The sequence below is a fragment of the Eucyclogobius newberryi genome, unplaced genomic scaffold, assembly GCF_026437365.1.
Source record: "Eucyclogobius newberryi isolate DKJ021-1_F unplaced genomic scaffold, fEucNew1.0.hap1 SCAF_61, whole genome shotgun sequence".
NCBI lineage: Eukaryota > Metazoa > Chordata > Actinopteri > Gobiiformes > Gobiidae > Eucyclogobius > Eucyclogobius newberryi.
The window spans coordinates 17,997-30,984 of record NW_027316290.1 but is presented as its reverse complement, the minus strand read 5'-3'; the positions used below and the strand labels follow the sequence as shown (position 1 = coordinate 30,984).

Below are 12,988 nucleotides of genomic sequence, written 5' to 3'. Positions count from 1 at the left end.
CATGCCTCTGCGATCGACCCTCATTTCTCTGCAATCGACCCTCATGCCTCTGCGATCGACCCTCATGCCTCTGCGATCGACCCTCATGCCTCTCATGCCTCTGCGATCGACCGTCATGCCTCTGCGATTGACCCTCATGCCTCTGCGATCGAACCTCATGCCTCTGCGATCGACCCTCTTGCCTCTGCGATCGACACTCATGCCTCTGAGATCGACCCTCATGCCTCTGCGATCGACCCTCATGTCTCTGCGATCGACACTCATGCCTCTGAGATCGCCCCTCATGCCTCTGCGATCGACCCTCATGCCTCTGCGATCGACCCTCATTTCTCTGCGATCGACCCTCATGCCTCTCATGCCTCTGCGATCGACCCTCATCCCTCTGCGATTGACCCTCAGGCCTCTGTGATCGACCCTCATGCCTCTGCGATCGACCCTCATGCCTCTGCGATCGACCCTCATGCCTCTGCGATTGACCCTTAGGCCTCTGCGATTGACCCTCATGCCTCTGCGATCGACCCTCATGCCTCTGCGATCGACCTTCATGCCTCTGCGATTGACCTTCATGCCTCTGCGATCGACCCTCATGCCTCTGCGATCGACCCTCATCCCTCTGCGATTGACCCTCAGGCCTCTGCGATCGACCCTCATGCCTCTGCGATCGACCCTCATGCCTCTGCGATCGACCCTCATGCCTCTGCGATTGACCCTTAGGCCTCTGCGATTGACCCTCATGCCTCTGCGATCGACCCTCATGCCTCTGCGATCGACCTTCATGCCTCTGCGATTGACCTTCATGCCTCTGCGATCGACCCTCATGTCCCAGCAATCGACCCTCATGCCTCTGCGATCGACCCTCATTGTGTGTTTGACAATAAGTAACAATAATCCTCCATCGTTTGGATTAGAGTTAGAGTCACACTAACTCTAAAGAGATAGTGTGACTCTAAATCTAAAGAGATAGTGTAACTCTAACCCAGACCAGCTTTAATTCACACATACTTAAAGCTGGCCTCATTAGGAGTTAACCCAGATACTGGTGCTTAAGTTAAACTGGTGAAACCTAAATATTTACCACAAGTGTAAAGTCATGACATTGGGTTTGAGACAAGTGTCTGCCGTTCTCAGAAGTCGAGGGGAAACGCGCCTTCGAAGAAAACACGCCGTGGTTTTAGATTCGGGGAAATGTGTGGAACCTGCTCTGATCTGCACTCAAGAGTCAGTGTGAGGAAAAACAAGCTTTATTCTGTAACATCCACACTTAGGAGGACACAAACCTTTATTCTGTAACATCCACACTTAGGAGGACACAAACCTTTATTCTGTAACATCCACACTTAGGAGAACACAAACCTTTATTCTGTAACATCCACACTTAGGAGGACACAAACCTTTATTCTGTAACATCCACACTTAGGAGGACACAAACCTTTATTCTGTAACATCCACACTTAGGAGGACACAAACCTTTATTCTGTAACATCCACACTAAGGATAGTAATAGTAATAATAGTACCATGATAGTAATAGCAATCACAAACATAACACACATTCAAAGAGGATTCAGTTTGCTTTTGTCTATTATTTTTACATTTGAGAATTTGGAAGACTAAACCAGTACTAAAACTGGGACTAAACCAGACTCTGTCAAAGGGGAGGGGTTTATACCTTGCCCCGCCTCTTTCCTCCTGTTATAATCACAGACTGAAACACAAGATGGACCCGGGTCTAAACCATGTGACTCTGATGTTTATGAATGAAACACAGAAGCTCTTGAATCATTGATGACAAAATATTTATTGAAAAGGTATAAAAATAGTTTCTAGCATAATTTTACAATTCTTTTTCAAATGGTATAAAAAACAAAAGTGACAACAGTTAGAACGGAAAGCGCTCAAAAAACTCCAAGAAAATGCCTCAATCATTTTACAGCTTTAATCATTTAAGATTGAATTTGACCCAAAATACTTTCATTTGATCCGTTTGGATAATAACTTCACTTATTATTTTCATTTAATTATTTCATTCAAGTAAAATATGTTTCCGTAGAAGTGTTCAGTTCCTTGCAGTGTGGGTTCACGCTCATAAATAAAATAAATACAAATCAAGTATGTGAAATAAATATATGTATAATTCCGTGTTCCAGATGCGTTTGAGGCAGTTTTCAGAGTCAAAGCAGAGGACGGCAACTTTTGCAGTTTTGAGGTCAGTAAAGTGTTCAGGGTCAAAGGTCAGGAATCGTAGTGCTGAAAACAAATGCCTCGAATACAGACTCAAAATAACCAAAACTAACCCTGAAAGTCAAATGTTGTCTTCACCTTAAACTACATGTCAGATTCAGACTTTCAGTGGTTTGAGCTCAGATGTGCTTTGCTGTGGTAGTGGTTGCCATGACGACAGAAGCAGTGTGCGCAAATCAAAATATGAAGAAGACAAATGATAAAGCCTGAAACAAAAAACACTCCACTTTTTCCGTTAGTTCAAGTTTCGCAGGTTTGACTCGTTTTTCTAAACTTCAGAAAATCTAAAACTCAAGTTCAGTCCAGTTTCTGTCACGAGCAGCGCCACGGCAACGAAGGCCAAAGAGCGCCTCAAACTGGCCCTTGTCTCTCTCTAGTGTCTGGCTCCTCCCTCTGGCTCCTCCCTGTCACATGAGCGACGTTTACCTCACGTTAGTCACTCTTTAGATACTCTGGAGCCTAGTTACTCTGGAGCCTAGTTACTCTGGAGCCTAGTTACTCTGGAGCCTAGTTACTCTGGAGCCTAGTTACTCTGGAGCCTAGTTACTCTGGAGCCTAGTTACTCAGGAGCCTAGTTACTCCGGAGCCTAGTTACTCCGGAGCCTAGTTACTCCGGAGCCTAGTTACTCCGGAGCCTAGTTACTCCGGAGCCTAGTTACTCCGGAGCCTAGATACTCCGGAGCCTAGATACTCCGGAGCCTAGATACTCCGGAGCCTAGTTACTCCGGAGCCTAGTTACTCCGGAGCCTAGTTACTCCGGAGCCTAGTTACTCCGGAGCCTAGTTACTCCGGAGCCTAGATACTCCGGAGCCTAGATACTCCGGAGCCTAGTTACTCTGGAGCCTAGATACTCTGGAGCCTAGATACTCTGGAGCCTAGATACTCTGGAGCCTAGTTACTCCGGAGCCTAGTTACTCCGAAGCCTAGTTACTCCGGAGCGTAGTTACTCTGGAGCATCACTCGAGTCGCTCTAGTGTTGAGCGTCAAAGCGCTGCCACGAGTCCTGATGAATCGCGTCACATCAGGGAGTGTTTGTGGGGCTCCTTTGGATACTCCTCAGGAGTACCTCACGCTTGGTTCTCACAGTGAAGTGTCTCAGTTTGTTGTTTGAGTCTCAATGCGCTGTGGCGATGGCGGCGCTGCTAAATGTGCTCTGCTCATGTGCGATGCTGTGAAGCAGGATTTCTGTGCCGCTTTTCAGCGTGGGGCCACAGGGGGCGCTCTTCTGCAGCAGCGTGGGGCCACAGGGGGCGCTCTTCTGCAGCAGCGTGGGGCCACAGGGGGCGCTCTTCTGCAGCAGCGTGGGGCCACAGGGGGCGCTCTTCTGCAGCAGCGTGGGGCCACAGGGGGCGCTCTTCTGCATCCATGAGTGTTTCATGATGTCATCGAAGGAGGGGCGATCAGCCGGGCGGAGAGAAAGGCACCAGCAAATCAGCTGCTGACATTCTGTCCAGAAAAAACATGGAATAATTACACTGTTTATGCCAGATGCCCTAAACCGTCTCAAGCGTCTCTCTGTGTCAGATTATGCCAGGCGCCCTAACGCGGTGTGTTATATTTACCAGGAGTGAGTCTGCGTCTGAACAGCGGCTGTGCTCGCACGATCTCCTCGTCGTGTTCAAAGGGAATGTCTCCACACACCATGTCGTAGAGCAGTACTCCCAGTGACCACACGGTGGCAGAGCGGCCATGGTAACGGTGATACTTGATCCACTCTGGAGGGCTGTACACGCGCGTGCCTGAAGCAGAAGTACACAGGACTTTAGTTTACAGACTTGAGACACACATAAGACATGACTGTCCATTTGTGGGATTCATCTTTTTAGTTTATTTTTGAAGGTAAAGGACCAGCAAATAATCTGCGACGTGATCATGGGGTCTAATAGTAAACAGTAACTGCTCATGACATCAATCTGAAAGTGTTTCTGCAATAATGTAAAAATGCTTTTGAACTCAAGACTTTTCTTTATTTTTTTTAGATTTGATTTCATTAGATATGATTAGGATTATGGAGGGCATCCGACACAAACATAAACCCTGGGCCTCACCGTCAAAGTCAGTGTAGATGGTGTCTTTGAGCAAAGCTCCGGAGCCAAAATCGATGAGTTTGGTTTCTCCAGTTCTCAGGTCGATGAGGATGTTCTCGTCCTTGATGTCTCGGTGAACGACGCCACAGCCGTGGCAGTGCCGCACGGCCTCCAGCACCTGTCGGAACAGGCCCCGGGCGAGTTCCTCGGGCAGCGGGCCTCGCTCTGTGATGTAATCGAACAGGTCCTTAACGTGCTCCGGTCGCTCCATGACAATGATGAAACTGTCCGAACGCTCGAACCAGTCCAACATCCGGATCACGCCGCGAACACCTGCTGTGCTAACTTTCTTCAACAGCACGATCTCCATGGGAACGCGAGCACCGTTCTGAGGAGGTCAGAGATGTTTATCACACACGGGAGAAGTGTTGGGACGTAACTCAATACAACAGGAGCAACAGACTTGTGTAACAGATGCAAAAGAGAGCTGCAACTCACCAGTTCTCCCCATTCTGGAACTCGCTCCTTCCCCACATGTTTCACCGCGACCTGAAGAAACACAACTGTGAGCACCACACGGCAAATACACAGTAAACACATGACCGAATGTGGTTCAGTCTCAGTTTGATCCCGGTCCAGTCCCAGCTCATAGACCCGTGACTCACCGGTGTCCCGTCACTATTCCGCATCCCGGAGTACACGGTTCCGAAGCCGCCGCTGCCCAGCACCGCTCCAACTGCGTAGAGCTTCTCAAAAGGCTCCTTGTCCTTCACTGTGGGGACAGAAGTGGGTCAGAGCCACGTTTTCACACACATTGAAAATGACTGAACCAGTGTCCAGTTACTACAGTGACATTAAATGTGACTGTGGCAATAATCATGACAAACGGCGTGTTAATGATGCTCACAGTGATGTACGGCGAATGCAGCTTTAGACTGAAGTAATGTCATTATAACTGTTTAAAAGGAGCGCACATGATCATGTTTAACCTCCTCCAGCTCCCACAGCCCCAGGTTAGGTTTAGACCTGATTTAGACCTGATTTAGTCCTACTTTAGATGTGGTTTAGTCCTGGTTTAGACCTGCTTTAGACCTGCTTTAGACCTGGTTTAGTCCTGGTTTAGACCTGGTTTAGACCTGCTTTAGACCTGGTTTAGTCCTGCTTTAGTCCTGCTTTAGACCTGCTTTAGACCTGCTTTAGTCCTGGTTTAGTCCTGCTTTAGTCCTGCTTTAGTCCTGCTTTAGTCCTGCTTTAGTCCTGGTTTAGTCCTGCTTTAGTCCTGGTTTATTCCCAGTCTCAGTGGCACACACAGACCTGACAGCTGCAGCTGGATCTTGGGCACGTCCACACTGAGGTGCGGGGTCAGAGCGTTCAGTTTGGACAGCAGCATCCCGCAGACTGTGCGTCACTGTGCGTCACTGTGCGTCCCGTGCGTCACTGTGCGTCCTCTGGGGTTAATATACAGAAAAAGCACAGGTTTTCCACTTTACGCCAATAAAACATCCGGAAGGTGTGTAAACTAATCCGTTTAATCCCGTAAAACAAGAATAAAGTCCGTTTATGTTCCGTTTGTTTGCGCGGATTGACTGCGCTCGGATGTGACCGACGCGCGCGAGGGAAGCGCCAATATAAGGCAGGAGGAAAGGGGCGGGGTAAGGTATAAACCCCTCCCCTTTTCTCTAGTCTGGGCCAATGGGAGCGCAGATGTCCCTTTGAATCATAAACCTGATCTCCGAGGCCCCGCCCCTGATCTGGTCCACACACGGAGGGCGGGAAAATGAGCGCGCCAAAACCAGAAACACAAGAGACCACGAGGCCGAGACCCGCGCGTTGTACACAGAGCCACGTGTGGTCCTTTAGACCGGGTTTAGACCGGGTTCAGACCGGGTTTAGACCGGGTTCAGACCGGGTTTAGACCGGGTTTAGACCGGGTTCAGACCGGGTTCAGACCGGGTTTAGACCGGGTTCAGACCGGGTTCAGACCGGGTTTAGACCGGGTTCAGACCGGGTTCAGACCGGGTTTAGACCGGGTTTAGACCTGGTTTAGACCGGGTTCAGACCGGGTTTAGACCTGGTTTGACATGGTTTGAACCGGGTTTGAACCGGGTTAGTTTGGCTCCAAAGACAAAATGGTGCTTTAAAACCGTCTGAAACAAAGTGAACACAAGACGTTACAACAAACATCAAATATCTCATGATTAAAGAACTAATTCATCAACATAAAGAACACGCCCTCTCCTCCCTCTCTCTCCCTCTCTCTCTCTCTCTCTCTCCCTCTCTCTCCCTCTCTCTCTCTCCCTCTCTCTCTCTCTCTCTCTCTCCCTCTCTCTCTCTCTCTCTACCTCTCTCTCCTCCCTCTCTCTCCCCTCTTCTCCTCCCTCTCTCTCCCCTCTTCTCCTCCCTCTCTCTCCCCCTCTTCTCCTCCCTCTCTCTCCCCCTCTTCTCCTCTCTCTCTCCCCCTCTTCTCCTCTCTCTCTCCTTTCTCCCCCTCTCCTCCCTCTCTCTCTCCTCCCTTTCTCTCTCCTCCCTCTCTCTCTCCCCTCTTCTCCTCTCTCTCTCCCCCTCTTCTCTCTCCTTTCTCCCCCTCTCCTCCCTCTCTCTCTCCCCCTCTCTCTCTCCCCTCTTCTCCTCTCTCTCTCCCCCTCTTCTCCTCTCTCTCTCTCCTTTCTCCCCCTCTCCTCCCTCTCTCTCCCCCCTCTCTCTCTCCCCTCTTCTCCTCTCTCTCCCCCCTCTTCTCCTCTCTCTCTCTCTCCCCCTCTTCTCCTCTCCCCCTCTCCTCCCTCTCTCTCTCCCCCCTCTTCTCCTCTCTCTCTCCTTTCTCCCCCTCTCCTCCCTCTCTCTCTTCTCCCTCTCTCTCTCCCCCCTCTCCTCCCTCTCTCTCTCCCCCCTCTTCTCCTCTCTCTCTCTCCTTCTCCCCCTCTCCTCCCTCTCTCTCTCTCCCCCCTCTTCTCCTCTCTCTCTTTCCTTTCTCCCCCTCTCCTCCCTCTCTCTCTTCTTCTCTCTCTCTCCCCTCTCCTCCCTCTCTCTCTTCTCCTCTCTCTCTCCCCTCTTCTCCCTCTCTCCTTTCTCCCCCTCTCCTCCCTCTCTCTCCCCTCTTATCCTCCCTCCCTCCCCTCTTCTCATCTCTCTCTCCCCTCTTCTCCTCTCTCTCTCCTTTCTCCCCCTCTCCTCCCTCTCTCTCCCTCCCTCTCCTCCCTCCCTCTTCCCTCCCTCCTCCCTCCCTCTCTCCTCCCTCCCTCCCTCCTCTCTCCTCCCTCCCTCCTTCCCTCCTCTCCTCCCTCCCTCCTCTCTCCTCCCTCCTCCCTCTCTCCTACCTCTCTCCTCCCTCCCTCCTCCCTCTCTCCTCCTTCTCTCCTCCCTCCCTCTCTCCTCCCTCCTCCCTCTCTCCTCCCTCCCTCTCTCCTCCCTCCCTCCTCTCTCCTCCCTCTCTCCTCCCTCCTCCCTCTCTCCTCCCTCCCTCCTCTCTCCTCCCTCCCTCCTCCCTCCCTCCCTCCTCTCTCCTCCCTCCTCTCTCCTCCCTCCCTCCTCCCTGCCCTCCCTCCCTCTCTCTCTCTTACCTCTCTCCTCCCTCCCTCCTCTCTCCTGCCTCCTCCCTCTCTCCTCCCTCCCTCCCTCCTCTCTCCTCCCTCTCTCCTCTCTCCTCCCTCCCTCTTCTCTCCTCCCTCCTCCCTCTCTCCTCTCTCCTCTCTCCTCCCTCTCTCCTCCCTCCCTCCTCCTTCTCTCCTCCCTCCCTCCTCCTTCTCTCCTCCCTCCCTCCTTCTCTCCTCCCTCCCTCCCTCCCTCCTTCCTCCCTCCCTCTCTCTCTCTGCTTCCGTGGAACAGACTGGGGGGAAACTCATGACTCACAGTCGATTCACAGGAAACTCGACAGGTCCAAACTCAACCACAGAAAAAACTCAAAGCTTCAGTCAAACTCTTTTTTTTGTGATAGTTTTAAAATATTCAACCCAACCAAGGGTTAGGGTTAGTAGTGTTAGGGTTAGTGTTAGGGTTAGAGTTAGGGTTAGAGTTAGAGTTAGTGTTAGTATTAGTGTTAGTGTTAGTGTTAGTGTTAGTAGGGTTAGGGTTAAGGTTAGTGTTAGGGTTAGATGGTTAGGGTTGGATGATCATTAAGGATAGGTTAGGGTTAGTAGGGTTAGTAGGGTTAGGGTTAGTAGGGTTAGGGTTAGTAGGGTTAATAGGGTTAGTAGGGTTAGGGTTAGGGTTAGTGTTAGGGTTAGAGTTAGTGTTAGTGTTAGGGTTAGAGTCAGTAGGGTTAGTAGGGTTAGTAGGGTTAGGGTTAGTAGGGTTAGGGTTAGTAGGGTTAGTAGGGTTAGTAGGGTTAGTAGGGTTAGGGTTAGTAGGGTTAGATGATCATTCATTGTTTTATGCCTCTGGCTCTAGGTCTGGTTTACTGGTCTTTAGTTTTTGGTCTTTTGTGTCTCTGTTTCAGACAAAGCAGCGTTTGGTTTTGGACAGACACATTCCTGTCATTCTTCAGGTGGGGGCCAAGGCCCCGGGGCCCGAGCATATGGGAACTACAGAGCTCCTCCTCCTTTTGTCCCTGATGCCCCGGCTCTGCTCCTCCCCCAACGCCAAGGTTTCCCGCTGGGTTAGCTCTTTCACAGACTTTCCTCTTCCTCCTTTCTCTCCCGCTCTTTCTGTCTCAGTCTCCCTCCTCCTTGTCTCCCTCCTCCTCGTCTCCCCCCTAATTGTCTCCCTCCTCCTCGTCTCTCTCTCCCCCTCAGTCTCCCCCCTCCTTGTCTTCCTCCTCCTTGTCTCCCTCCTCCTCGTCTCCCTCCTCCTCGTCTCTCTCCCCATCAGTCTCCCTCCTCCCCCTACACTCCCCCTAGGAGTGTAGGTCTCCCTCCTCCTCGTCTCCGTCCTCCTTGTCTCCCTCCTCCTTGTCTCCCTCCTCCTCGTCTCCGTCCTCCTTGTCTCCCTCCTCCTTGTCTCTCTCCCCCTCTGTCTCCTTCCTCCTCTTCTCCCTCCTCCTCTTCTCCCTCCTCCTTGTCTCCCCCCTCCTTGTCTCCCTCCTCCTCGTCTCTCTCCCCCTCAGTCTCCCCCCTCCTTGTCTTCCTCCTCCTTGTCTCCCTCCTCGTCTCTCTCCCCATCAGTCTCCCTCCTCCTCCTACACTCCCCCTAGGAGTGTATGTCTAACTCGTCCTTGTCTCCCTCCTCCTTGTCTCCCTCCTCCTCGTCTCCGTCCTCCTTGTCTCCCTCCTCCTTGTCTCTCTCCCCCTCTGTCTCCTTCCTCCTCTTCTCCCTCCTCCTTGTCTCCCTCCTCCTCGTCTCCGTCCTCCTTGTCTCCCTCCTCCTTGTCTCTCTCCCCCTCTGTCTCCTTCCTCCTCTTCTCCCTCCTCCTCTTCTCCCTCCTCCTTGTCTCCCCCCTCCTTGTCTCCCTCCTCCTCGTCTCTCTCCCCCTCAGTCTCCCCCCTCCTTGTCTTCCTCCTCCTTGTCTCCCTCCTCCTCGTCTCTCTCCCCATCAGTCTCCCTCCTCCTCCTACACTCCCCCTAGGAGTGTAGGTCTAACTCGTCCTTGTCTCCCTCCTCCTTGTCTCCCTCCTCCTCGTCTCCGTCCTCCTTGTCTCCCTCCTCCTTGTCTCTCTCCCCCTCTGTCTCCTTCCTCCTCTTCTCCCTCCTCCTTGTCTCCCTCCTCCTTGTCTCCCCCCTCCTTGTCTCCCCCCTCCTTGTCTCCCTCCTCCTCGTCTCCCTCATCCTCGTCTCTCTCCCCCTCTGTCTCCCTCCTCCTTGTCTCCGTCCTCCTTGTCTCCCTCCTTCTTGTCTCCCCCCTCCTCGTCTCCCTCCTCCTCGTCTCTCTCCCCCTCTGTCTCCTTCCTCCTCTTCTCCCTCCTCCTTGTCTCCCTCCTCCTTGTCTCCCTCCTCCTCGTCTCCCTCCTCCTCGTCTCCCCCCTCCTTGTCTCCCCCCTCCTTGTCTCCCTCCTCCTCGTCTCTCTCCCCCTCTGTCTCCGTCCTCCTCGTCTCCCTCCTCCTCGTTTCACATGTCATCTTTTTTCTCTTTTCTTTTCTTCAAAATAACACGATTAAACCAAACAAGGACCAGCTAGAGAACAGAGGACACAAATAAAAACAAGCACACATCCAGCAAGTGAGAAAAGAAGTCAAGTCAAATGAAGGCGCACATAAACCAAACGTCCCACTTCCATCCATTTTCAATTCAAGTCCAAATGAGATATTCTCCAACCAGCGAAAGTCCAAAGTAATGTCTGTCCAGTGCCTGACTGTGGGTGCATCTCGTCTGAGGGGCTATTTGACGCTGCCAGGAGTATGTTCTAGAGGTATCTGTTTATTGTGTCCATGGCAGGAGTTTTGAGGCCGAAGTACTTAACCCTGAAATACAGTGGGACGGTGATTTAAAAAAAAACTTCTCTAAAACTCTAAACTCAAAACTCTAAAGCAACAGAACAGTCCCTAAACACGTGATAGTGATTTGCCTCCTGGTGGCACCGTTTCTCCAGCAATTACAGAATCAGAATTAGGATAAGGTTTATTGGTTGAGGGACTCTCTTCTTTTAGTTCCTGTTAGTGATCTCGCTGCTAGTAGTCTAATCTACACGTTACAAATGCGTAGAAAAGTTTTTCTTTCAGGCAAGTTCTTTTTAACCCTAACCCTAACTTTAACCCCAACCCTAACATAAACCCTTAACCCTAACGTAGAGCTCCTGAATAATGGGTTACATTTTGTCCCTACATATCAAAACAGCTCAAATATAAAGTACAATTGGAATGGGACCTACAGAGTTTTCAAAGGAAAGTGGACATAGCATTGTATTTTGGGAGAGGAACATTCAATCCACAAAATAATAAAAGACAAACACTTATAGGACGGAAGTTTGTAAAACCTTCCACATGGTGTTCTCCAAAGGATAAACTACCACCAGAAGATTTGAGACGCATGGACAAATCAGACAATAGAGGAAAAACCTAATAAAAGCACGGAAGAAATATTGGAATTGAAAAGGCTTAAAACAATAATATTGCCCTTAACTCTGTAATAATGTGAATTATTGATAACACAAGAGTACGTTAGAGTACTCTTGTGTTACCAATAATTCACATTATTTACTTTTATAACAAAGAGTTAGTGCAGTAACTTAACACGTTATTTTTCCAGTGCAGTAATGAGGTTTGTCTCTGATCTGTTCTGCTTCTCAGAGTTTAGTGACATTTAAAGCCCTGAGTTTGGGAACCTCATCATTCCCCCCTCTTTTCACTCTCTCTGTCTCTGCTCCCTCTCTTTCTCTCCATTTCCTTCTCCCCCCCTCTCTCTTTCTCTTTCCCTCTCTTATCCCTTATTTAGTTTGTGCATTCTCAGACTGATTTGTTGTTGTTGTTGTTGTTGTTTTATGGCGGTTGGCATCCAATTGTTGCATTACCGCCAGACTTTATTCCTCAGACTTTTTATTTGCAGGTTTTTGGAATGACATCATCCTGCAGCAGGAACAGAAGTGTTTTGATTCAAAGGGAAACAGAATCATGGGAAATCCCCAGTAAAGCAAGACACGAGAGAGAGACATGGCCGAGAGAGAGAGAGAGAGAGAGAGAGAGAGACAAGAGAGAGGGAGAGAGCGGGAGAGAGAGGGAGAGAGAGAAAAGAGAGAGACAAGAGAGAGAGAGAGAGAGAGAGAGAGAAGAGAGAGAGACAAGAGAGAGGGAGAGAGAGAAAAGAGAGAGAGAGACAAGAGAGAGACAGACGGACAGAGAGAGAGACAAGAAAGAGAGAGACAGACAGAGAGAGAGACGAGAGAGAGAGAGAAGAGAGAGAGAGAAGAGAGAGAGACAAGAGAGAGACAGACGGACAGAGAGAGAGACAAGAAAGAGAGAGACAGACAGAGAGAGAGACGAGAGAGAGAGAGAAGAGAGAGAGAGAGACAAGAGAGAGAGAGAGAAGAGAGAGACGAGAGAGAGAGAGAGAGAGAAAAGAGAGAGAGAGACAAGAGAGAGAGACGAGAGAGAGAGAGAGAGATAAGAGAGAGAGACAGACAGAGAGAGAGACAAGAGAGAGAGACAGACAGATAGAGAGACAGACTGACAGAGAGAGAGAGACAAGAGAGAGAGAGAGAGAGAGAGAGACAAGAGAGAGAGAGAAGAGAGAGACAAGAGAAAGAGACAAGAGAGAGAGAAGAGAGAGAGAGAGAGACAAGAGAGAGAGACAGACAGGGAGAGAGACAGACTGACAGAGAGAGAGAGACAAGAGAGAGAGAGAAGAGAGAGAGAGAGACAAGAGAGAGATAGGGAAGAGAGAGAGACAAGAGAGAGAGAGAAGAGAGAGAGAGAGACAAGAGAGAGAGAGACAGACTGACAGAGAGAGAGAGAGAGAGAGAGAGGGGGGGAGTTCGGGTAGGGACTGACCCGGGACTGGAAACAGGAAGTCATTCTTTTAACTCTAACTTAAAGGAGTACGTTTTTCCTTCTGAGGGGATTTTCAAAAAAAGCAGAAGTCAACAGGAAGGCCAAATATGGTCCTAGTTACACCTGGTTTTGACTGGTACTCTTAGCAAAGCAGGACCAGTTCTAAGTGAGTAAATTCTAGCCCTGGGACTGTTCTGTCCTTAAAGGGCTGTGTACATAGGAACATCTGACCGGACGCACGGCGTAGACTTTTTAACACCAAAGCAATGGAAGGAGTACTTTTACGGACTACGACAGAGTCTGAGGACAAAGCACTGGAAGTCAAGGCACTGGAAGAAGAACTTTTAGGACTACGACAAAGTCTAAGGA

The 12,988-nt window shown here is 50.2% G+C and overlaps 1 protein-coding gene across 2 annotated transcripts; it reads right to left on the bottom strand.

Annotated features, from left to right (window-relative positions):
- Positions 1–1,778: 1,778 nt before the first annotated feature.
- LOC140348194 (serine/threonine-protein kinase pim-3-like) lies at positions 1,779–5,801 on the bottom strand. 2 transcript variants are annotated; one of them, XM_072434270.1, is made up of 6 exons: positions 5,574–5,801; positions 4,933–5,034; positions 4,766–4,816; positions 4,289–4,655; positions 3,803–3,979; positions 1,779–3,686 (listed from the first exon to the last, which is right to left on the bottom strand). In XM_072434270.1, exons 1-6 carry the CDS (start codon positions 5,655–5,657, stop codon positions 3,355–3,357), a joined length of 1,113 nt encoding a protein of 370 aa, XP_072290371.1. In that variant the 5' UTR covers positions 5,658–5,801; the 3' UTR covers positions 1,779–3,354. The 2 variants fall into 2 exon arrangements, with proteins under 2 accessions (XP_072290371.1, XP_072290372.1); XM_072434271.1 differs by having other exon boundaries at positions 4,933–5,039; positions 5,582–5,799.
- Positions 5,802–12,988: the final 7,187 nt, after the last annotated feature.